This window comes from Phyllostomus discolor, chromosome 8, assembly GCF_004126475.2.
Source record: "Phyllostomus discolor isolate MPI-MPIP mPhyDis1 chromosome 8, mPhyDis1.pri.v3, whole genome shotgun sequence".
Taxonomy (NCBI): Eukaryota; Metazoa; Chordata; class Mammalia; order Chiroptera; family Phyllostomidae; genus Phyllostomus; species Phyllostomus discolor.
Genome location: NC_040910.2, coordinates 24049759 through 24077621, shown reverse-complemented (window position 1 = coordinate 24077621; position 27863 = coordinate 24049759). Strand labels below are relative to the sequence as shown.

General features: G+C 33.8%; 1 protein-coding gene across 5 annotated transcripts in view; it reads right to left on the bottom strand.

The window, feature by feature from the left end:
• Positions 1 to 27863, bottom strand: part of FSTL5 (follistatin like 5) — a 546524-nt gene that overhangs the window by 48616 nt on the left and 470045 nt on the right. For all 5 annotated transcript variants that reach the window (XM_028519771.2, XM_028519772.2, XM_036031946.1 and 2 more), the window contains one exon: positions 8073 to 8222. In XM_028519771.2, coding sequence (XP_028375572.1) covers positions 8073 to 8222 — 150 coding nt within the window. The remainder of the gene's footprint in view (positions 1 to 8072; positions 8223 to 27863) is intronic.

Here is a 27863-nt window from a genome sequence, read left to right as displayed (position 1 = left end):
AGGAAGGTGAACATCAGAGATTTAAGCCAGTAACCAGTTCTATTACCCTTCGACAAATACAAGATTCCCAGCCTCTGCAGAGGCTAGGGTGGTCACATGGCATATTCTGGTTTATGTATTATAAAGATCACTGTGATACATGATTTTGGAGGATGATATTGCATTTTCATCAACAGCGACAAGAACAGGAGGAGCCCTCCCTTCGCCACACTTTCTCTTCCTGCCTGTTTTGAATCTCATCACGTGAGACTACTAAGCCTCCATTAGGAAAGGAAAACCCAACACTTTGAGGATTCAGCCAGAGAAAAATAAAAGGAGAGTGAATTCTTGATTATAATGAATTACTGCACAAACTTAGAAAAACTATCCTCAGATTAATGTTATTTGAAATAATTCAATGGCGTTAATGCTTAAGTCTGGTATTTTGTTAATTGTACTCAAATGCATGCTGGATGTTACATGTGCTGCTCAATAATTTTAATATACATATAGCAAAAAAGCCGTCATCCACCAATAATAAAGTAATAGGATTTCCTTTGATTTTTTTCATATTCCCCCCTTATCATGTTAAATTTGATCTGCATATGATTATAATGGTCAGCCTATTTTGCATGCAGCTTAAAAATGGGATAATCTTTTTAAAATGCTAAAGATCAAACAGCTCAATACAAAAACAAAAGCAACAATAACAACTCCTAGTTGTTATTCAATTGTTCAGACACAGTTATGAAAAGAGCAAAGGGTTTAAATACCTTTACATATTAGAGAACAGTATGAATAAAAATGTCCAGCTCTCATAAGGTTCGGCTCTTTTAGCCAGGCCCTTTCATAAGCACTGTCTTACATGGGCATACCGCAATCTGCAAGTTATATTAATGTCCACATAATAGAGGGTAAGCGAGCTGAGCCTTTGTCTCACCAAGTCATCTAGTCAGTTATCAGCAGGGCTGGGATTGGATAGTCTGTCTTCCTTCCCAATGAGGGAACCTCTCTACACATGAAAGATCATCCCTCCTAGTGGATAGTTAAATTCCCAACAATGGGTGGATATGTCACCCTCCTATTTATGCCTCATGTACAAGAAATATTCTTTTATTTTTTTCTCTTTTGGAAGACAGAAAGAAACTCATGGGCTTCGATGCAGGCAGCATCATCTGCATAAGCAGCACAACCCCAGTGAGGTGTGAATGAGAGACTATATACACCAAGCTCATGAGTGGGTACTCCCAAGCAGACTTCAAATCTTAGCATCGCCACTTAAATTTAAATCATATTAATAATAATATCATAGGAAGTTACTACATTTTTCTGTGTTTTAGTTTCCTCTATAATGCAATGGAGACAGTAATAATAGCAACTTCAAAGGTTATTGTGAATAATAGATAAGGTAGTAAATACAAAATGTTGAGGATGTGCTTGGCAAATAATAAGCACTTTGGAAACACTATTACTACAATTAGAAAAACTAATTGAACTAAAAGGTATTTTTATAAAAGCATCATACTGTTTCGAAGTTAGAGATGTAATACCCTTACTTAGCAAACGATAAAACTAAGACCTAGAAGAGAAAGTAAATAAATGTAGTCTTTGTCCTTGATAAATTTACAGGCTAGAGGGTGAAAGAACAAATTAAAATAACTTGATGCATGTCACGAAGTGAAAATAAGGACCAAATGCCATGAAATGTCAGAGGAGGACGTAAAATACAGAATGAGGGATAAGGCGAGGAGGCAATGCCATTTAATTGAGCCTTAAAATATGAATATTTTTATAAGTGGAGAGACACACTATTTTTTACAGTTAACTTATGAGAAAATGTTCCATGAGATTTGGAAGCAGTTCACGATTAATTGCTTTCAAATAAAGTTGAGATATATGTATTTGAAAGAGAAAAATATCAATCAATTTTAAAAACAACATCGGAGTTTTAAAAATACCTGCTCAATGGTCTCACAAATTTTTGAACATGTTGTGTTTCAGCATTTCAAAGGTTTGGTATTGAATTTAGTTTATTTTGGTGTTCAGTTATAAAAGCACACCAGAACTGAAAAAGGTATGCAGCTCAAAATGAAGAAAAGTACATCTAACATATTTTATTTGGAAAATGTTTAAGTCTCAGGAAAAATCTGTTTACAAGTTTTCAAGTGTGCAGATATAACTTATTTTACAGAGGAACATTTACAGTGTTTTCAGCAACAAAATCATATAACAATGACAAAAATATTTCCAAACACCCTTCTTCAGGATAATCTTGCCATAACCCAATTTTCAGTAATATATAGATATATGAATATCTATATATTCCTACATAGAGCATCCACTTTTGAAAGAGATAAATTACATGTTGCCTGTGTTGGATTTTACAAAACGTCTGCTAGTATACTCCGGAAATTACTCTAAATGATCAGTCAATGTGAACCATTAGCTTTTGTAAAAGAGAAAGACACTATTTTTTAAACTTTTTAAAGAATTTTCTTTTCCCAGAGAAGTCTCTGTGTTATGAAATAGTTAAAGTGTTTCTCCATATTTCATGTGAAGGATTGAAAAGATTCTATGGCTGCCGACAGTTCTCTTTCCCCCATGCCTCACATCCTTAGGACACACGACCGGGTTTGCCTTCCGAACACGGACCTTCTCCAGCACCTTTCCTGCTGTCACTGTAAATGAGTCCCTATCCTCTCCAACATCATCACCTCATCTCAAACTTCCACCTTTATGCTCATTGACTTTCTCAACACATTTGTCAGAGTGACTTTATTTTTTTCTTTGTTTGGTAAGCAGCAGACAAATCATGACACTAATCAGTTGAAAACATGATAGTGTCTTTCCCATGTCCCTCAGAGCAAAACCTAAAAGTCCTTATAATAACTACCGGGTGCTACCTTGTCTGCCACACCCCAGGCTTCTTTCTCCAACAGCCTCCCCACTATTCTTCCTGTGATGTCTCCAGTCTGGATACTCTTAGCCTCCTTGCTGTGCATCCCAGGAGCCACACTTTGCCTTTTGGAAGGCCTTTCCCCCCAAACAGTCTTCCCCTAGGTAGCTCAATGTCAGCTTCCTCCACACTTACTTTACTCAGAACTCCCCTTGGTGAGCCAGTCTGACCACCCTATTTAATTCTGTAAACAGACTTCATCTTGTGCATTTCCCCTCCCCCTTGGCTTTCCCAATCCTATGTGGCCTTCCTCTACCAATTTACCTTTTCCGACAAGGACAATGGGTTGGGGATTGTCTTTGGGAGCAAGGGTTGGACGGGGCAGGGTAGAGCAATTAAAGGGAAATTGGGGCAACTGTAAATGAACAACAATAAAAATTTTTTAAAATCCCTACCTTACATATTATATAATTTGTGTTTCCAATATTCTTATTTTTCTTTTCTTTTTTTATTTGCTCTTGTTCAGGTACATTTGTCCCTCCCTTTTTCCCCATTGCTCACCCCTACCCTGCGTCCTCACTCCCACAGTCAATTCCCCACCACTGTCCATTCCCATGAGTCCTCTTATTTTTCATTGTTTTTTTCCATCCCATTGATTCTAGACTACAAGAAGGCAAACTTTTTTGCATTTGTTTAGGTCCCTAATATAACCTACACACTTAGAACAATACCATGTAAATAGTCATACTCAACATATAATTAATGAACCTGTAAATCTACTTAACTGGGAAAAGCAAATTGCAAAATTTTCAATGCCAAAACTTATTATTAAAATCATCATTATTATTTTATTTAATTAAAACCATTATATTCTTCACCAGGCTTATTATGAACATATTTTTAATAAGTATTTTTACAAATAACAATTCCTTTTATTTAATTGTCACAACGATCTTCTTTTGACGTGTGCACTACTGTTATTCCTTTTGTACAGACGACAGTGAACAAAGACTAGAAGCAGCTCCGTCGATCACTCCCTGTGTGAATCTCCCACTTTCAACGTGCCCTCACCTCCACCGTGTGTTACATCAACACTCAACACACAGATGAATTCAGGCCTCCAATATCGGTCAATATATTAAAGGCTTATACAATGAATTATGACTTTTTTAAGATAAAAAGAACTATGAATGATACACTAGAATTCCCTTCCCACAACCTGTCATCTTTCACTCCCGTGTGCTGTCCACACTCCACTTTGGGGTCCATTGAGAGAAAGAGAGAGAGAGAGATATTTCTTCTAACCACCAGCCATTTATCAGGGAAATTATATAAATTAAAAGACAGTGTGCAAGAATATATAATACCTAAACAAAAGATACATAGATTAAAAAAGTTTTGGTCAAAAGTAAGATGAAATAAATTAAGTAGGCTTTATAAAAATATGTGATTGGGAAAAAGCATTCTATATATGCTGACCTTTCATGTCAAAATTGACCAGCTGAGAATGTTCGTTTATTACTCAGTATAAATTTACATTTGATCACTGATATTATTTTGCTAGAAAAATTGTTTTCAAACTTCCTTGAGAAACCTATGGCAATGAGGCATTTGTAGCAGGTGGTATGTACTCTCACCAAAATGAACAAAGAAGATCAGTTTTGACCCACTGAGTAATTCTGAAAGACTTTGTTTAAATAAAAGGTTCTGATACTATAAGTTGGAAATTTCTCTCCCTTATCATAAACACTGTAACTTTGTACATACAGCAGACCATGCTTGACCTGGGGATAGCCAGATAATTAAGCCACAATCATTCCTTCAAAGATTTATTGATTTATTAAATATTTCACAAATGTATTTCAAATAACTTAATATTTTGTTATTATAATTGATTAATGGTAATGATCAACATATTCAGGCCCCAGATTCTGTATTTCTTAACCACCCATGTAAGTATGTTTTTCTGAGTGTTATATTATCATAATGAGTTAATTTCTTATTCTATTGTTTTGTAAAAATATGTTTAAAATATGCTATATAATGTAATAATGGTTTTTATTTTTTGCAGATTTATAAATATAATGGTAAAAATATTTTTCTTTAATATTTTAAAACATTATTTAAGGATATAATTTACTTACACTATGAGCATTTTTCTTTTCTTTTTTGATTTGATCTGTAAACCTTAACTCCCTCAAAATCTCAATATAATCCTAGGCATATAAATTCATCAATATTTCCTGAGGGGACAAAACAAATATAAGAAATTAAAAATGCAAGCTACACTGGTCATGGACCAGATGTATCAGGTTCTAGAAAGACAGCTTGTCCTGTAAGGGTGAAATACTGGTAATAGCAACAAAGAGACACAGAACTTGGGGGTTCATCTTGACATAGAGGATCAGTGTGACACAGCTTGTTTATCAGGCTGACAAGGAGAGTACCAGCTGGCTAATTAAGTGAACTTAATTTAAACTAATGATGTAGATTCTCAAGATAATGTGCTAATGGCTAGAGGAGACTGCTGATGATACTTAAGAATACTCTTGAGGTGTTACAATAAGCCACTTCTGCATCTAAGCAGAACGTGATTTTGCTCCACAGAAGACAAAATAAGGTTAGTTGTTTACTAGTTAATCATTTATGGAGCAAAACATTACCTGTATGACATTCTCACAAAAAGTTTAATATGAAGAAAAGCAATAGTCATTTGATGTTTAAAGCAGCACCAAGGTTATAGATTCCATTTAAAAACTATGACCTTTGACTTTTAAGCTTCAGATAGAAATGATATCGATGCATTCATGGAAACAAACACACCCTAATGGTAATAATTTATCAAGAGGCTTGCAAAATCTTATGCTGTCAAAAAACATTTTCATTTTAATAATGAAATGTAACAATGCTGTTTAATTTTTTAAATACTTAGGCCTAAAACATACAGTTAACACCAAGTCATACAGTCAGTACATGCAAAAGAAAGTCAGAAACGTGACTTCTTAGGTAAGGTCAGGATAAAGCACTAGGGATCTATCTACTTGGGTTAATTGGGTTGAAGAAGAGAGCTTGAAAGATTAAATGTAAATAAATATAGTGTTCCTTTTAAATTTTTTTCAAGAATAAGGCATTTTGATTTTGGACTTCACTACTTTATTTCTATTTCTACATTTTAAAGTTCTACAGTATTTTCTATCATGTTTGGGGGATGAGTAAAACTTAATTACACTGTAATTGATGTCATTCGTTGCCTCAGTATAATATACTCAGATTACAAATAAATAAATAACCCGAAGTACATCACATAATCAGGAAGTCTAAGTTAATTTGGATGCAAAAAAGTGGCCAGATTAAGAGAGGAGGCTGTATTTTTACAAAATTAACTTTGTACTTTGCAGCTGACCTTAAGAGTGATATTAAAGGGATTTATATCCCTTTGATATAAAGTTTTAAATCACAAATGAAGCTTTTCAAATTTATATTTTTTTTAAAGAGTAGCTAGGGTATTTCTTTAAATAGCTTAAAACTTAAATTACCTAGTTTATTAATTTATAAAACAGAGGGTTCAATATCTAAGTCTGTAAAATCTATCCATTGTTGTTTTTAAATTAGGAAAAGACTTGAAAGAATTAGAAAGTCTATGAGATGAAATATTTTCAAGTATAATAATAGAATATTTAGGGTATTTATAATTCACTTTTAAGCATTGAGTCCTTCACTTTTGAGGACTAAAATTTATATACTTGAAGGCAATGTTTGGACAAATGTAAGAATGTGTTATTTTTCCTAGTAGGTAGTAGACCTACAGACGCTTTATTGAAAGAGGTCCACATGCTGAAATTACATATGGATACAGAAATCAAATTAGACAAATTCAAATCAGAAAATATTAATTTTTAAAGAGAATCAATATGATATAATTGAATTTTATGATTGAGTCCACAGCAGACCTGAAGAAGTGGTGTCCCTATCAGAAAGAATACTAGACTGAACAAACCCAGTTGGAAATTTTATTTAAGTTTCCAAAGAATAGATTGTTGCAGAATTGCTCGTCATTCATCTGCTACTTAAGTCTCCTTTTCCAAAGAGATATTCAGCAGCCCCTGTAATTCAAACCTTTTCCTTTCCATTGTCAGAAGGGCAACACTACATAACCTCTGTAGAGCTGCGTGAGCAGCCTCATGACATACCCTGTCTCTGCTTTTTTACTCCAAAAATGAAGTTCCCACGTTTTTCCTACAATAGGGATGTAACTGATATGTTATCCTTGCCACATATAGAGTCAAGGGTCCAGAAATTGGACCCTGACTGCCTACATGCAAATCCTGCATGCCCCTTGGCTGTTGTGCGGCTGAGTTCAAATAGGTTGCCCAAGATGGACAGTCTTGGGAAGAACAGGGAATGAAGCATTCAGTGGCTCCAACCTGAATGGTTTTTCATAACCATGTCCATGGCAATATTTGCTAGAGGCATTTGTCTCTGTCATTGACCTAGGTACATATTAATACTTGTTTTACTACTATAGTAAATACCTATTAAGTTACTATTATCTAGCAAAGCCTTTCATTATCTCAGGCTTTGTTAGGAATCAAATGAGAAGATATAAAACCATGTCTGGGATGATAAGCAGCAACATCTTCATTGGCTTCTGAGGGGGACTCTCCTTGATCTAGGCAAGGAGAATAAGCAACTCTGAGGATGATTTTTGTGAAACTGGCTATGTTAGTATGATGTGATCATGAAATCAAACTTTTGAAAACGAAAGATTTAAATTACTTCTTAAAACTTTTTTTTAAAGATTTTATTTATTTATTTTTAGAGAGGGAAGGCAGGGAGAAAGAGAGAGAGAGAGAAACATCAATGTGCGGTTGCTGGGGGTCATGGCCTGCAACCCAGGCATGTGCCCTGACTGGGAATCGAACCTGCGACACTTTGGTTCGCAGCCCGTGCTCAATCCACTGAGCTACGCCAGCCAGGGCTAAATTACTTCTTTAATTCATTAGACTCATGGAGCAGTATGGAAAGAGTGTTTGCAGAAAATGCATATATTTTACAGTTTTCCAAGTAATGAAGTAAGTTATAAATTACAATCAAACTTGTAAAAGCACAAGACAAAGCACAAGTTACCAGGAAAGACAATTAAACTACATTAAAGTAAATATTTTTAGTCACTGTCAGAAGTAGGAATCATTCATACCTGCACGACTTTTTGGGACTGCACATCGACAACCAGGACTCTGTCCAAAGTCGGCTGTGCTACATAGATGAATTTGTCTTTGACATTAACGGCTGAGGCCCACACACATTTCTGAACATCATCTCCTTCAGCTTTGGGGCAGACTTCATCCTATAATTTAGAAAATAAAACATAAAATGAGTATCTTAAATGATAACATGGCATGGCATACTCTGGATAAAATTAATTGTGCTTTAGCACTTTTAGCATCAAATGTAAATATAATAATTGATAAATATGAGAGTTAACTCAATCAGAATGGTATATAGTGTGTATTTAAGCTCATTAAATGTTTATAGAAGTTAATGTCAGTGCTAAGTAGTTACTCAGAATGGTTACTTAATTTTTCTGTTGGGTATCAAGATCAAATTTTACACAATCTTTTAATTTTTCTGAGCCTTTTTATTCTATTCCTTTACTCTAGAACTGCCTTCTGGTTAAATATTACATAGTTTGGGCTGGATAGTCAGCCATAGCAAAATATGCCTTCCATTTCTTCCTTTCCTGCACTTTGTCAACACGTGGATGTTGAAAGGATATGTAAGCCTTGTGACTTGTACTGGCAGACACATCACAAGTATAAGAAATGCCATTTAGCTCATTATTTTTGTTTTGTGTTTTTCTTTTAATCACTGGTCTATTGGTTTCATAAGCCTTTCAACTTACTTATAGTTAGAAAAACCACTAAGAAGAGATTTGTTGAACTATACATAAAATATATGTATAATAATAAATTATTATTTATATGGTGATATAATGATAACACTAATAAACACTGATGTTTCATTTGTTTTATGATATAGGTCTGATCATTGACTACTGATGTCTAATTTATTGATTGGTATATTCTAGTCAGTAACTCTTAAGTATAATTAGAATACTCTCTTCTCTAACTCAAATAAAAACCTTATCATTCATTAGATTCCATTTACCATTAATAATCATAAAACAAAATCAACAAGGTTTTCACTATCAATACCACTAAGCATTTCTATTAATTTAAAGATCAAATTGACAATGGATAAACCACACTTGACGTTTGGTAATTAACATGAACACCTCAACAGTGTAAACCTTCTCAGGAAGCCCCGCTGTAACAGCGGTTTCCCTGTTCAGGTGAAGTTTAGAAAATAATGTAAAAACCAGAATAGTCTGGAATGAGAAGTTCAGTATGTGCTCTGCTGTTTTTCTTCTCCAAATTTCAGATCTGATTCAGGGAGGACCTGGAGGGCCTACTAATTTTTAAAATCTAGTCCAAAAGTTGCCAGGTTCAGCCAGTGCACCACGAACATACAGCAGTAACATCTTCCAAACAGTACCAGCTGTTCCAGGCTTCCAGGACAAGAAACTAAACAAATTTAATTCAATTTAAAAAAAACTGGAAACTAAACATCTAATGTGTGCTTCTGGTAGTGTTGGAGGTATGGAATTACCTCCATTTCTTGGAATGTTCCATAATCATTCTAAGATGACTACGTCATCTGACTACCGTCCATGGACGCTGACAAACGTCCATGGCCCCTGAAGCAGGCAGGACAAAACTGGAGGTGGAAATCTGTCCTCAGCACACGCCCAGAAAGAGAGGACAGAACTGTACTTCCATTTATCAGTTCACTGGAACATTCATTTCTCTGGCTAATGCGTTTTTTTCTCTCTTTCAGAAGTATATTAAGTGTCTTTGACGAGAACTTACTTTGTGAAAATTAAACACGATAGAAAATATGTAACTGAGAGGCACAAAGAGGTGAGAAAAAAGAGGGACCTGAGGCTGATGAAAGGCCCAGAATACAGGGAAATTGTTTACAGGTTCTTTGCTGTTGTATAAAAGCTACCGATGAAATCTGCCAAAATACCAGAAAGTGTGAGTGACCTGACACATAACTGTCAGCCCAACGACTGCTGAACCAGGAGCAATTTCCACTCCTTTGTTTGCTACAAAACTATTCAACAGTAAAATAAATGGCTCTGCTGGGAATTATTTCCTATTTGTATGCTGTTCCCATAAAATGTCCCTGACCGGACTCACAATCATTTCTACAAAGCCATTAAAAGTTTCCTGAACTGTCATCCTGAATTTTCTTTGCTTCACTTTATGTTATTATTTCTGATTATAGTCTATTAGGTCCCATTTTACCATAGCACTCTTATTTTTCCAGAGTACATAGATTAATATTTATTTCTGCAGATAAAAATTGTAGAGGAATGTTTTCACATGCATTAGGCATTTAATGGGATAAAAGAGAAGCTAAAAAATACCAGAGAAGCAAAATAGGATTAAGATAATACATACTGATGAGGGAAATTGTCAGGATTATATCAGATAGCATCATTAAATTGCTTTTGATAGAAATGTATACTACCATTTAGAGTGAAAGGAATTAATATGATATTAGAAGTAATGAGGGTGAGAGTCAATAAGAAAAATACAATTCTAGTTCATAATTAGAACTTATCTATATCCCTTTGGGTTATTTCCACATTTAATTACATATTTCCTCTGTATGTATTAACCTCTTCAAAAAATGTTAAATGAATACAAGATACTCACATATTACTACTGATGATGGAAGTATGATTTAGTAATTAAAACAGTATTGATACTTGATTTGCTAAACATAAGTAGATTAAAGAGATGAATATATGCACTCCTCTTCTATAGTGATCTGTCATTTTTATTTATTGTATTGATTACCCACTGAAAGTCTCTTGCCCTTAAATCTCCAAATTCCCATCTCTCCCTCTTCTTCACCCTTCTCCTCTTCTTCTGGTTTCTCCTCCTCCTGCTCCTTTTTTTGCACAGTCCCCTTTTAGCACATCTTGCATCATCCCAGAAAGGACAAATGTTATTTGTCACAAGTAGGTCCATTTTCTTTGTAACCAACCCAAGTTCCTGTCATCATTCCCACTTCTCATCCTTCTCTAATCATAGATTTGTCCGCTGTCCTTTGCCTTTGGAAAGATCTGCCCTACATTTCATTTGTAACTTTATGTCTCCAAGTACTCAAACATGCATATTCTGCTTTATTTAAGAAGCAAACAATAAAACAACATGAATTGGCTTCATCTGCTTTCACTTCCAATCATGAATTTAATTCTCTTCAGACTTTACTCAAGCTGTCTAGAACTTTACTTCCATTTCCTGGTCTTTCACTGTAAATTGTTCATATTGCTGAATAAACTGGTTGTCATGATCCTGTCTTTTCCAAAGAGACATCTTGAAAAGATAGCAATGGCCTCAGAATTTCTCATCATCAGTCTTCAGTTCTTGCGGAAGCATTTATTGAGCACTTCCTTGTGCAAGATATTGTGCAAAGTTATGTATATAAGTAAAAACATGAATATGAGAGAATGCCTGCTAGTTGCTTATAATTTCTGCTGTATTTGGCTGTTTCAGATCATTGATTCTTCCTAAAATATTGTTCATTTGTGTAAGGTGAGGGGGAGCAAACAAGAGCCCCAGGCCAGAGTCAACTCACTGCCTATTTTGATATGTGGCCCAGGGAAGGAGAATGTTTTTTGGCATTGTTGAAAATTAGCAAAAGAATATTACTTCATGACATGTAAATATTATATGGTATTCAAGTTTACATGAATAAACTTTTATTGCAACACAGCTACAACCATTTATTTAAATGCCATGACTGCTTTCATGCTATAATGGCAGACAAAGACCATGGGGACTGCAAAACATAATATTTATTATCTGGACTTTGGTAGAATAAAATGTCACTGAACAGGAGTTCTTACCATAGTTACTTTAATCCTATTGGTTAAAATTTCACCAATAATGGCTTCTTATCTTTTGTTCTCCAATTGTGACTTCAAGAAAGCTAAACCCTGGACTTTGGTTTTCTGCTCTATTTCCTTTACTTTCAATTTCTCTGAGAGGTTATTCATTCTTATTATTAGTATCATAGACAGATGACACCCAGGCCTTCCTCATTTGGTCTCTATCCACCAAAAAACAAACAACAACAAAAATGTTGAATGGGCAATTTGAAAAAAAAGACATAATAGAGGGAAGTAGTATACTATATTAATAGAAGGAGTAATGGTGATTCAAAACTAAATAGATAATAAATCAAGAACAGATAAAATATGCATGCATACACACATTACCACACATATAAAAATAGATAATAGGTATAATAGATAGGTAAGAGATAGATAAATAGGTGATTGAGATAGATAGATGGTATCTATCTAGAGATCGATAATAAAGCTTGATTGATATTAGGGAAGTTTAAAAACCTAAGCAGTTCCTTAAAATAACAGGAATATCAGGCAGTAAACCTATACATAGAACATAATTATAGTTGATATATAAAACATCCTTTCTATAAACAAAGTTTGAAAGTACATTTAATAATCTAAAGTACTAGGCTTAGTTGGATGGGTAACAAAAGCACCAAAAAAGCAAGATAATTAAACATTAATAGGCTAGGGTTCTTTAAGACATAAAGAAAAGTAAATATCTGATCTCCTGCATAGCTTGGAATACAAATGCATTAGGTAGTATAAGTAGTTGTGAATGAAAAGAAACTGGCATTGGTATCATAATGAAGATACAATAAGTATGTAACAAATAAGGTGACCTAAGATGTACATGAGGAGGGACCTAAAAATAAACTGAATTATCCTCTGGAGGGTGGGCCCCTTGTAGTACAGGCTTCCCGCACTAGGCATGTGCTCCAGAAACCTATGGGAATCAGCATACAAGCTAATGGTGTTGTGAGAGAAAGCATTCGTTTGGCTTCAGTGATTTTTTTTGACGACTCATTCAATGCCTTTGCCCATTTCATGATGGGTGATTTACAAGTACACCTGTCCACACTGCACTGAGTGTTTGGCAATTTTTGACCAAAAACAGCATGACCCCCATGTCCCACCCTTTCTATTCACCTGATCTCTCCTTCAGTGGAGTTTTGGTCTGTTTGCTTGTTTCCCTGGATGAAATAGATCCTGAAGGGAAAGTTTTTTGCTGATGTGGAAGAGGTGGAACAAAAAATGGCAGAAGCACTATAAAAAGCATAAAAAATCAACAACTTCAAATACTCTTTTGAGCAGTGGGAAAAAAGGTCTCAATAGGTATATTGCATCAAATGGAGAGTACTTTGAAGGTGACTGAAGTTTAAATATATAAGAAAAAAATACACAATATTTAATAAATAAATTCCAGTTTTGAGTGGTCCAGCTTTGTACACCGAGTTTGGGCATAAACTAAGCAGCATTGTTGATTCACCCAAGGGTGGTATACAGACACTCCTAGATAGGTGTTGCATTGCTGGAAATGAATATTGAGTCAAAGGGGAGGGTAGGCTTTGATGTTTTGATAAATACATAAACAGAAGCATTTAAGTTGGAAATGGTTTCCTCAGGAAATACATGTTTAAGTCTTTCACCCAGAATCATTGAAAAACTGAATTCTAGAGCAGCATGACTCAAAATGTGGTCTTTGGTCTGTGGAAAGGTACCAGTTGGCATATCATTTATTACTAACCTGGTCATAGTATGGAAATTAAAAATAACCATTTAGAATCTTTTAGAGCAATTCGATATTGCCATAATACCCATATGTATGCTCAATGGACCTATACCCTTGAACATGATTTAGACTAGTTCGGGTCTTGTCAAACCTGCCTGGGGGGTATCAGGCAGGTTTGGATGATGGAAACTACTGGTTTAAAAAAATAGATTGGGCAAAACCCAAAGTGATTCTTTCCCACAAAAAGTTTAAAAAGCACTGATTTGAGTTTTCTAGCTCTCTCTCTTTTAAAATAGCTTTTTTAAAAAAACCCAAAAGTCATAATTTGAGCCTATTAAGATAAATAGTAAAGTGAATAATAGAACACAGGAAAAAATGCATTTATCAAATGCAATAGAATGTCAATAATTGTTCACATTGAGGTTTGTTCAGTTTATCATGAATCAAGGCAAATGAAACAAGGGTTCTTTTGTACTGGATTGGAATATTTATGTTGGGATTCCCAGAATATTTTCATAGCCATGTGAAAACATACATAATCAAGGTAGAGCTACTTGTGAATGTTCTACTATGCTATTGTTTTAAATCTTGCTTTGAAAGACTAAAAAACTAAATCTTAAACATGTTAAACTATTTACTATCAATGGCTATCTATTTAATGGGGCCATTAAAAATAAAGACAATGAGGTTAAACTACTTTCATCAATTTTAATTGAGCTCACTGCTTATAACCCAAACAAAAATAACCACTCTTTTATTTAATTAGATATATTACATTTGTCTCATTCTATTTGCTTTTCATTTATTAAACTGTCATAAGCAGTCTAGCTCATATTAATCAAAGCATAAGTAGTCACAGCAATTTAGGGATTGATTTGCCTTAATCTAGCCTATCTTAGAAAACTGTCATAGGAGAATTTTGACTCGAGTACACCAAGGTACAAGGACCAAGTGACAGATATTTTTATCTTCTCTTTTGACATAGGAAGAATGTATTTGTGCCTTTCAGTGTTACAATAAAAATAGAGCTGATAACATCACAGTCATAAACTGAGGGCTGGTTTCTCTTTAGAGGCAGTATATTAGAGATATTAAGAAAACAGGCTTCGAGGTCAACGAGACCTAGATGTAATGTTCCGCTTTACACTCACTAACTGTGTTAATACTCCTTTGAAGCCTTTTTCACCTCACTGCTATAATAATATTATCCATCCCGTAGGATTATGATGCAGGTTAAATGAATCACATTTGAAAGTTATCAATAAATGTTACCTATTATTTTCTTATAGAAAATTCTCTATGGGCTACATTTCATGAAAACTATAATAATCAGCACATTTTTATATAATTTAATTTTTTCCCACAGTTTTTTATTCAAGAACTTCACTATGGTTATTCAAAAGTTCAAGGAGTTTCTTTAAGTATGCAATAATTATTGAATATGTGGTCAGGAGAATTTTTTTCGCCTTTACTATTTGGCAGTTCTGTAACAATGAGCAAATCACTTGACGTTTCTCATTTCTCCATCTGGAAATTAAGAGGATTAAATATGGATACTGTCAATTCTCTTAATAAAAGAACAATGTTCAAAGCTATCTGAATTACTTCTTCTCTGCTGAAACAAAAGATGTTTTACCAGTCATAAAAAGTAATGCATTAGGTTAAAATAGCCAATTAAAAAATAAATTTGTAGATTGTTAAATTTCAAATGCCTACAGAACACAAGAGAAAAGAACTCTAGATATATATTTTTTTTTAATACAGGACTGGATGGTTTGCATCTTGGGTCTCCTGCTTCTTATAAATGAGCTGCCATCTTGGATGGGGTTGGTCCAGGTGCCAGTGGGTATGGAAGCTCTCAGGTGCAGGGACTTAATGTCTGTTTTAAAAGACAAATTTGTCGCCTGGCTGGTGTAGCTCAGTGGATTGAGCGCGGGCTGCGAACCAAAGTGTCCCAGGTTCGATTCCCAGTCAGGGTACATGCCTGGGTTGCAGGCCATGACCCCCAGCAACTGCACATTGATCTTTCTCTCTCTCTCTCTCTCTCTCTCTCTCCCCCTCCCTCCCTTCTCTAAAAATAAATAAATAAAATCTTTAAAAAAAAAAGACAAATTTGAATAATGGGGAAATCAAATTAAATATTAAAACCAAAGATTTGAAGTTTAAAGAGCAAGTAAATGAAGATTGCCGAAACTTGTTTGAGTTGAAAGCTAACATTAAGTATTAAAGGAATCAGGTAATTATGGAGCATATCAGGAAACATAAATTAGATGGACCCACAGTTCATGGCGGATCAACTTCATTAAGTGGTAGTGTGCATAGTTTGAATTAAAGGATTAGTTGTGTTTACTTTTCCCCCAGCACAATGAAGACTTGATTTATACAGAAGCAGTGATATTCTCCCCTAACTCTCTTTAACAAAAACAGTTAGTCACTTAGCTAGCTGGATGAAAAAACAAAATTAAAAATTTTTTCTTGCCTTGTAACACGTGAAATGTTAACTGACCACCGCCCCCCAAAAAGAAGCTGGCTGTAGTGTACAAACCTTCTTTAATATGATGAAAAGCTCATTTAATCACGACGTCACTATAAACCTTAATGAATGTTATGGGGAGATGGGGCTTACTTCCTGCAGATACGTTCTGTACTCTAGTTCCTTTAAGCAGTCATAGGGAATATTTGCTCAAATTGTTTGACTCATAATTTTAGAGATCAATAAAACATTTGTTTAAATACTATAACACTTGTTTAAGTATTACATATAGTAAACAAATGTTTATATATAAATATGCATGTATTAAATTCTATATATAATATTTAAACAAACATTTATATATAAATATATAATACATATATTATATAAAATACAGTATTTTATATATAATATATAGTATTTAAACAATATATATGTATATGTATATCCTTCTACAATTTCTCTGACATCCTGCCATATAACAATATATGTTTCTTAACTTGGAAAACAAGGAGACTGCTTCATAAGGAAGTCTTTTTAATTTCAGCTAATTAGCTTAACTCTGCTTCCTCACAGCTTCCAATCATTTAAAATTTGGTTCTTCCTTTTGAGGCAACATACTCTATTCCAAATTTTACATAAAAGCTGATCAAATGCTTAAAGATAGTTGTGAGTGTGGCTTTTAAAACATGGCTATTAAAACTGAACTTCAGTTTTCTTCAGGTCTGTGTTGTGAAATTCATTTCCTCTGCCTGCTTGATTATCTATTTCATAAATACTATTTATTTCATAATCTACATTTGGTTTAGCAATATGATCAGAATTCAGAGATGTGAAATCTGTAAAATAAAATTGCTTGTTTTTAAAAGACATTTTATTTTATTTATTTTTAATACTATTTAAAAAAATTTTAAAGATTTTATTTATTTATTTTTAGAGAGGGAAGGGAGGGAGAAAGAGAGAGAGAAACATCAATGTGTGGTTGCTGGGGGGCCGTGGCCTGCAACCCAGGCATGTGCCCTGACTGGGAATCGAACCTGTGATGCTTTGATTTGCAGCCCAAGTTCAATCCACTGAGCTACGCCAGCCAGGGCTTTAAAAGACATTTTAAATAAATTTATTTGGATTAGTTTACCTTGATTCTTTGAAAATCTTATATTAAAATGGAGTAAGTTAAATTATTTTTTTATTTTATTGTATTTTTTCCCATTATCATTTATCCCTCCTATACCCTCTGCCACCTCCTCCCCCACACACCCCTTGCAATCACCACACTGTTGTCTGTGTCCATGGGTTCTTCCTCTTTTTTTTTTTGCTTGATCCTTTGATGCTCCACTCCCCCCAAAATAAACACTGTCAGCCCACTCTCTATTTATGAGTTTTTCTCTATGTTGCTTATTAGTTCAGTTTGTTCATTGGATTCCACATATGAGTGAAATCATACGGTAATTGTCTTTCTCTGACTGGCATAATGGTCTCCAGGAACATCCATGCTGTTGCAAAAGGTAAAATTTTCTTTTTTATGGCCAAGTAGTATTCCATTGTGTCAATTATTTCTTATTGTTACAAGTCCATTAGATAAGGAGGAAACAATCCTAAATTTTTAAGGAAAAGGGTCAAATAATTTAAATAATATGAATATAAAAAAACAACATAAGTTCTCCTCTTTTTTAAATGTTCATTTTTGCTTCAGTAGTGAGTTATGAGTTTTGATAATGCACATTTTACACATCTCTTTTTGGAGACAGGTATGCATATGTAATCTCTCCCTGTGAAAGGCTTACTCTGTCTTGTAATTATTTAAAAAATGTTAACATAAAAGCATACATTAAATTATTTTTATGATTATTGAATTATCTGCATTTGGCTCAACACAGTGTAATACTGTGTCACGAGCTAAACTTTTTCTGCAGCACGTAAGTCACAGTTCAGATGGTGACATGTCATTTTCATTGAATTCTTCCACCGTCCCATATTATCCAGAAAGAAGCCCCTGATTTGAAGATACATTTAATGGTTTTCGTGAAAAAGTTACTCTGAAGTGTGATACACTTCTCTTCAAAAATTATAAAGCTGTTTATAGGATAATAATTTGAATTTTTATTTTTAAACTTTATTATAATTCACACATACATTTGCTCCACATAGGAATATCTATACTGAATAGCATTACATTGTACCTGTTAGGTCAACCTTCTTTAAAGTTTATTTTAACATGGGCTATGTTATTTACTGGTTAAATATTATTGCAAGTGACCTACATTCTATTTCTTACAGGTATTTATTGAAAGGATAGAAGCCAAATAATTTGAACAAATATGTACTTTGCTATGTTGTATTAGTTAAACTATAAAAATAGGCCCATTTTAAAATCATGGTTTTGTAAACCTTTGCAAATAAACGTTATGTTAAAAGAGTAATTTAGCTCAACACCTACCTTCTTTATGGGAGAAAGACACAGACCAAAGTTCCATTTACTTTGTCCTTTCTCTTTAAAAATATACCTTTACTCCTGTAAATAGCACTGCTATAAACATAGAGGTGCTTATATATATTTTTTGTATTGGTGTTTTTGGATCCTAGGGTATGTTCCAAGAAATGGAATCACTGGGTCAACCAAGATTTGGAAACAGGCTAAGTGCCCATCAGTAGATGAGTGGATAAAAAAGCTGTGGCGTATTTATACAATAGAATACTATGTAACAGTAAAAAAGAAGAAACTCTTATATTATGCAACAGCATGGAGGTCAACCTTCTTTAAAGTTTATTTTAACATGGGCTATGTTATTTACTGGTTAAATATTATTGCAAGTGACCTACATTCTATTTCTTACAGGTATTTATTGAAAGGATAGAAGCCAAATAATTTGAACAAATATGTACTTTGCTATGTTGTATTAGTTAAACTATAAAAATAGGCCCATTTTAAAATCATAGTTTTGTAAACCTTTGCAAATAAATGTTATGCTAAAAGAGTAATTTAGCTCAACACCTACCTTCTTTATGGGAGAAAGACACAGACCAAAGTTCCATTTACTTTGTCCTTTCTCTTTAAAAATATACCTTTACTCTTGTAAATAGCACTGCTATAAACATAGAGGTGCTTATATATTTTCTTTGTATTGGTGTTTTGGATCCTAGGGTATGTTCCAAGAAATGGAATCACTGGGTCAACCAAGATTTGGAAACAGACTAAGTGTCCATCAGTAAATGAGTGGATAAAAAAGCTGTGGCATATTTATACAATAGAATACTATGTAACAGTAAAAAAGAAGAAACTCTTACATTATGCAACAGCATGGATGGGCCTGGAAAAATTATGCTAAGTGAAATTAACCAGTCAGTGAAAGAAAAATGCCACATGATTTGACTTATATGTGTAATCTAATGACCACAATAACCAATGAACAAAATAGTAACAGAAGCTTATATACATAAAACAGAGTGGCAGTTGCCAGAAAGAAGGGGGTGGGGTAGGATGAATGACAGTGAAGGGATTAACCAAAGAACATTACGCACAACCTATAGACTGGGGCAACAAATGGGGATTGACTTGCGGGGGATGCTGGGGCTGAGTGGTGGTGGGGAAAGGGAGAACAGGCAGGACAACTGTAACAGCATAAACAATAAAATAAAACTAATAAATAAATAAATATGTTTATTATATTGCCAGCAGAACTGTATTTTTCTCGTCTTCATTTTTACTGACGTATTAGAAAGGAGTTCTGCCACAATACCCAGCTGAGAAAATTTCTTGAGTAGTGACATAAAAACAACACCAAGTGAGAAGTCACCAGAACTACCTCTGTAACCTAGTTCAATGCATATCTTTTAAACTGCATATCAATTATGCAGAATCAATTAGATCTATTATTTTATTCTATCTTTATTTTTTGTTCTTATTGTTCAAGTACTTTATTATGCTTCTTCTTTTTTATTGTGGTTTAATTATGGTTGCCCCGATCTTTAAGTTTTCCAAATAATTTTAAAAAGAGCTAGCAGATATAATTAATTTTTGTGGTCATATTAGTAAATAATTATATACTGAAATTTACATAGTATAGAGTTATATTTTAATGAAAATGATACTACTATATAGATTTTGAGATACTCTGAACTCATTTTCTTCTGCACTTATCATAGGGAATGCGGTTTTCATCTTTACATGGAGCTAAGGCTGATTGTGGTCTTTTTTCAGGCTGGAAGAAAGAGCACTTAAGAGGAGGTCGGTGAATGGCTCCAGTTCCTGAAACAAGAAGCACTTCCCTGGTGGCTTCCCTTCAGTTTACTGCCAGCGCTCGTGCCCCTCTGTGTGCGTTTCCTTACACTTCCGTTAAAGCTGTGCAGATGAGATTGAAAATAAAGTAACAGCATTGCCGTGATGTTCAGCAGGACTTAGACCAATGTTAGGTCTTACTGAAGTAGGGAAAAAAAAAGAAGTTTTAATAGGCAATAAATTAGCAGCTCAAGTAGCTAAGAGATTAGTAGTGATTTCGAGGTTTAAGTTTTATTTTGCACTGTTGGTAGGAATGCAGATAGGTCCAGCCACTGTGGAAATCAATAATGGAGTTACCTCAAAACATTAGAAATGGAACTGCCTTATGACCCAGAGATTTCACTTCTGGGAATTTATCCAAAGAAACCTAAAAAGCCTGTTTTTCTTCTATGTAATTTATTGTTTCAGGTAGGTATTTTATACATTTTGAGTTAATTTTTGTATATAGGGGCAAAGAGCAGTCTAATTTTATTCTTTTGCATGTGGCTTACCAATTTTCCCAGCACCATTTATGAGGATTCCTTTCCTCCATTGTAATTTTTCGGCACCTTCTGTAAAAAATTATTTGCCCACAAAAATGTGGGTTTATTTCTGGGCTCTCAATTCTGTTCCATTTTTCTTTGTGTTTTTCTACCAATACCATTCTGTTTTGATTATTGTCACTTAGTAGGTATAGTTGAAGTCAAGGAGTGTCTCGGGATTGCTTTGGCTATTGAGGGTCTTTTATTATCCCACAAAAATCTGATAATTTATTTTGTTCTATTTCTTTAAAATATCATTGGGGTTTTAATGGAGATTGCATTTATTCTGTATATTACTTTGGGTAATATAGACACTTTAACTACATTGATTTTTCTACTTTATTATGTCTTTTTCATTCTCTTTTAATAATGCTTTGTAGTTTTTAGTACATGGGTCCTTCAAATCCTTTGTTAAGTTTATTCCTAGGTATTTTATTCTTTTTGTCACAATTACAACATTTTAAAAATTCCTTTGTCTGAAATTCCATAGTTAGTATATAGGAATTTATTGGGTTTTTATACATGGCTTTTATATCCTGTAACTTTACTCTATTTGGTTATTGTTTCTTAAAGTTTTTTGGTAAAATCTTTAGGGTTTTATATGTAAAGAACCATGTCATCTGTAAAAAGTGACACTTTTATTTCTTCATTCCCTATTTGGATGCCTATTATTTCTTTCTTTTGCCTGATTGCTTTGGCTAGGACTTCCAGTACTGTGTTGAATAAGAGTGGTAAAGGTGAACATCCCTGTCTTATTCCTGATCTTAGAGGAGACGCTTTCAGTTTTTCAACACTGAGTATATTAGCTGAGCATCTGTCATATACGGACTTTATTATGTGTTTCATTGAATAGTTTAATCATAACTGGATGTTGTAGCTTATCAGGTACTTTTGCTGCATCTCCTGCAGGATTCGCAGATGGTGAGCCGTCCTTGTGCCCCTGGATGGACCTCACTGGATCACAACGTGCTGCTTCTTGAATGTATTGTTGCTTTCTACTTTTTTATCTCAGACTTTCCCAATTTTTTCTAACAGCAAATCTGTTACTTTTTAAAAATAGTACTTTTTGTGAATAAAACTAAGCCTTAACCAGTTTAAGATCCATGTAAAATAGCTTTATGTGATTTTGTAAATCTCAAGTAAAAAACTTTCATCTTTAAAGACATTTGTATGAACAATTCTTTGTCAAACTGTTCAATTTTACCCTTAAGAAGTTGCTATTGAAAGACCCAAATTACATTAAATTAATGTACATACATTTCTTTCTAAAGAGAACAGAATGTACTCTTACATGTGTATAGTGAGTCTTTATTACTCATATAAAACGCTTTAAAATTATGGAAATAGATTGTCTGACACATATATCATTCTGGTCACATTTATTCAAATAACTTGGCTGGTACTTTTTACTAATCTCTTAAAGAAGACTTAATATGCTATCTTAGATAAAGTTACCTGACCCAATTAACATGCTATACAACTCTGTTAAAATGCTGTTGCACAATTTACATATTTCCCACTGTTTTCCCCCAACGTTAGGCTTACATTCTTAAAGTCTAATAGACACACATAATAAGAATTTTAAAATAGTGTGATTTTAATAAAAGATTAGAAGTTTTCTTTAAGTCCAGGGCTTCAAAGACCAATTTCATGAATTTATTACTTTTCAAATCTACAGAGTAATCATCTGAGGACTGGAGGTAGTTTACATTACTCTCTTCGGGAAGCTCTTTGCAGGATATCATTGTAACCACAAAGGGACAATAGCTTAAATTTTTATCATTCTATATCTCTTTGTAAGTGAAGCCACTTTTTGAATAGAGACCCACTGAGAAAAGAATAAGTGGGGGAATATTTTGATTACCTTTCTAAAATATACAGTGGTATTGAGTTCTAAAGGTTGCTCAATGGCTGCATGGGGAAATGGCTCGGCTGCATCACCTCAAGGGGATGATTTTTTAACAAGTAGTTTGGCAGACAGAGTTTGGAGAGGTAGCGATTTGATTAGAAACAGAATGAAATGCTGAAAAGGGAAATCTGGACGTTTGACTGAGGGAACTGATGAATGTCCTGAAGGCCGCACTGCTTGAGGTGATGGGGGGCATTAGCAGAGACAGAACTGGGGACTTCTGTGTTCCCCGTTTCTGGTCTCCGCTCAATGTCTTCATGCCTAAGTATTCTGGACAATATAAAGAACCTGTTCTTATGTACAAATGTCGTGCTAGTAGAGTGCTAATAGCATTTATTTCTAAAGGTAGAGTACTTTTCATACATGGAGTCGGAAATCTGGAAAACAGACATTTTAGAGGTGATTTACATCTGATGTCCTGTAGACAGTGTGTTGCTCTGTATTTTGGTGTTATTTAGCATTAATACCGGGGATAGAACATTTTGTGTGCCTCCTGAACTCTTTTAGTAACCATGAAAAAATAGGTAACAGCATGTCATATGTAAAGAACAAGAGCTAGATTATAATAAGCAAACACAGAAGTGGTTAAGTTAGAACGTAGCAAAGATTGAAAGAGTGGTAGGGAAGGATGGCACAACAGTTGGAAACCAGAAGAGCGAAAAAGTAGGTAACCTTGGAAAAACCTGTCATCTGGGAGCCTGTAATTTAAACATTTTGCTAAACCTATTTCAGTGTTAGTCCTGATTTCATAAGTCTGCAAGAGGATTCTATTTGCTTGAAGTTCATACTGTTGATGACAAGGTGAAATCATGTGTACAACTAGTATCAATATAGCAAGAATTCTCTCTAGTAAGGCTGCCTGCCTAACAAAAAAGAAAATAAAAAGATGGAAGTATAACTGAAAACATGTTGTATGAATTTTTACTAACTCAGTATCAGAAGCTGAAGCCTGATGCAATCTGACATTGCACCAAAATTGAATTTTTATTTAGAGCGGGCAAACGGCATCTTCGGAGAAGCTTGATGGAAGATTCTATATTTTAAACATATCAGTTTTTATCTAAACTTTACTGGCCAGTGAGTTATTTTGGGATTTGCACTTCTACTTTTTTAAATATCAACAGTGAATTGGAAAAATATTATATTCGTGTTAATCTTTTTTGTGGGGAAAATGACTGCAAAAGACTAATTTCCACTACTTGCACTCAAGAGGTTTATTTTGTAAAATGCAGACGAAGTAGCTTCTTTTTTCAATAATGGAACTCCAAACTCTCTTACACGGAACATCTGCACAGTACATTTTGACTATGTGATTCTGAATAATTAGACCCATGAAACTATATTTACCTTGAAACAACTTAACAATAAATTATTCTATCAAACACTTTCACAAATACATTAAAAGAACAGTATTTTGCGGTGATTGTAAAATAAGGAGAAGTATTCTGGTGAGGAGAAAATTAGGCATGTATGTCTTTAAACTTAGAGAATGTGTAGAAGAACGAAGAGCCTCAGCCTCTAATCTAAGCAATGGTATTTTCACAAAATTCATTTAACAAGTGTTATTTGACCACCTGCTCTGTGTAAGGCACTGTACTGAGCATGTTGGGAATACAGACACCAATTAAACAAGGCCCTTAACTAAAAGAAATAGTAAGATGTGAGGGTTAATTTCTTATGTCAACTAGGTTATGGTACCCAGTTGTTTGGTCAGGCTCCTGTTCTAGACATGGTGACAGTGTCTGTGCAGGTGATTAACATTTACAATTAGTTGACTTTAAATAAAACACACCACCTGCCCTCCAGTGAGTGGGCCTGATTCAATCAGTTGAAGGTCTTAAGACTTAAGAAGGAGGTTACTCAGACTTTAACAGAGAAATATCACTTGAGTTCATAGTCTGCCTACAGATTTCAGACTCAAGACTAAAACAATTTGTGTCTGCATTTCCAGTCTGCTGATCTTAGCTGTGGATTTGAGACTTAAGACTGCAACATCAACTCTTATCTGATTTTCTTCCTGGATGACTTGTCTGACAAGTTTCAAACTTGCTACCCCAGCCACCACCACCTGAGCCAATTTCCTAAAATAAAGACATCAGCATAGAGTGACAAATACAGATATACATATAGATATAGATAATACTATTGGTTCTATTTCTCTGGAGAAAAATTTTCTCCTCACATAATACTCAACAACTTTCTCATGAAATTGTTTATAATTAAATACTTAAATCTAGTAGAATATTGCACCAAATAGCTTACAGAGTCTGAAGCTGAGATCTCTTGTGTTTAAACGTAGAAAACAAAATAAGTTCAAATGAGAAATATTTATTCAACCTTTTTTCTCAAAGCATGACATGACCAATTCCTCCTTATTTCTATCACTGTATACTTATGTATCACGAAAGTGTCTCTTTATATATAGTCTAATCATCTAAGCTAATCTCACATTAAAGAATAAAAAAAATAATTAAATTTCATCTACCTTAGCTATTATTTCATGTAAGTGGACTACAGTAACAGCATAAGATATATTTTTCTTTTCGGGGATAAACAGAAACCTCTATATTCTACATTGATCAATTATAAATGGGGGATGGTTTGAATCAGTTTGCCATTGTCTGTATTATTCTTAGTGCTTTAAAAATATATTGGCTAGCTGAAACATTCTTGTATTTAATTTCAACATTGAAAGCATTAGAAATGTCATAAATTTAAACACACACACTATTAAACAATTCTCCTCTCAAAAATACAAATCTGATTTTCATAATCTTTTTTCTAACTCTTCCATGAGTATAGAAATTTCAGTAATTTTTTTGTTTTATGTAGTATAAGATTACTGCTCTTTTACTCCTTTGTCTTTTTATTTTGCAATAATCATTCCTTCATAATCCCATATATAGGATGACTACCAAATTTCCAGGGGCAATGACTTGCAAAATCTGATGCAGGAAATTAGTTCTTAATAATAAATTATCCCTGCTTGGTCCCTGCTGATGTGGATAAATAAGGGTCCTCAGATTGCAAGGTATGAGTTGAGGCTGTAACCATTGGTATTTTTTTCTACCTCCTATTCAATTTTTTTGTTTTTACAGAAACTTATACATAAGTTATATTTATGTATATGCACATGATTTTTCTCTATCTGTACTCAGATATATAAGGGAGATAAATGAACAGAATTCTATGTAATTTCTACTCTAGATGATTTGGAAGGAAGTATGAGTAGCCAAAGGCTTTAAAGAGAAAGACATTCAGGTAAGTAAACCTCACATTCCTCTTGTCCAGACACATCAAACTGTCACATTAAGTGTCTCCTAGCTTTTTTAGCTTTAGACTCAAAATTGTAAAATTAACTAACCTATAGCCATTGAAAAATGTTCTGGAAAAGCACATTCTTTTAAGACTTGAGTCAAATTGTGTTGAACCATTTGTTGGTGATACTCTGGAACCGCATCCATGTAACACAGGAAGAAAAAAATTTTGCCTCTAAATTTGTAAATCCAAAGTCATGAAGTGTATAGTTTTGTAATGGAAATATGCGTTTTACAGGTTATTTCACTAGATTTAGTAAGCGAAGTTTCAATGTCTGCATCAGTTAGCTACAAAACTGCTGGCCCCATAGAAATCAAAGAGAAACTCTCCTGCCAAAACTATTTTGCTTTTACTTAAATAATAATTTGATGTCACATTTTTAATGCCTATGTGCTAGTCTAGGTGTCTAATCCACAATGCTTTTATAAAAACATGAATGTGGTATAAAATGGAATGGTTTGCATTATCAGAAGTAAATATTTACATTTTATATACATACTTACTTACACACATATACATGCACACACCTTATTCAAAATGGATTTAGTTAGTGTTGATATTATATGATCACAAAACAAAATAAAATTGCATTGATAGCTAAAAATTTTTTTAAATTATAAATCATAGCTTTAAAGTGGTCATAATACCATTTAGAATTTATACTTAAACATGGCTTCATTTATTTTAAATAACCACAACATATTGAGTCAAATTACTTCCTCTCTTTACAATAAGAGGTCATCAGACTACTTCGTGCTATGGGATATTTGGGGGGAAGCTCACCTATCTCATCTCACTCTCCTCTTTTCCTTCTCATTCTAGGGCATGGCTTTCAGATGTAAACTGTTATCTCCATACTGGGATTGGCAAAAGTAGGTTTATAGTTGTGAGTATGTGAAACACAGTTTATTTGTGTATTATTCATTATTATTTATTTGTGTTACAACTGTAAACCTACTTTTGCCCGCCCCTGTATATTTATATTCAACAACAATGATGACCACTAGTATGCTGGAAATGAGAGTTGGAAATAAAGGGTCTAAACTATGGCACTAATATCTAGTTTACTTCTATCTCATGGCCCTGCCACACTTAAAAATGAATATCGAGAGAGGGTTACAAGATGAGGTCTTCCCCAGACTTATTTTGGGTGTTTGGTGTATGTGCAAACTAATGTGGGAACTAAGTAAGATAGGTACTCATAGTGTTACATTTTTGGTATATACATATTTATAAGGAGATATATATATTACAGCATAAAACACGATAATTTCTTACTTGCAAAAATCATCCCTAATATATATATATATATATATATTATATATATATATATATATCTCATATAAGGAACACATAAATAAATAAGTTGATATTTCCCATGTAAATCTAAATCATTCCTTTCACTGAGACCTTGTGAAAAAATGAGATGAAGAAGAAAAGGGAACCTACATTTATAAAGTACTGATTATAAGCCCCAATTTTCTACCAGAGTATATACATGCTGTTTTTTTCATTTTGTTAAACTGAATGGTGTCTACAAAAACAGGAGGCATTCAAAATTAAGGAGCAAGTGAAGTTATGACATTGATTCAATTTTGGTATTTTGCTCCTATTGCCTTTAATTTCAAATAATTAGGAATACATATTATTTTTTCTCAAATATAAAACTTGCATGAATAACAGCCAATATCATAGTTTTAATATTTCCCTCCCAATACATCTTATATATGTATATATTTCATTGTATTTCTAAAATATAATTCTACTAGA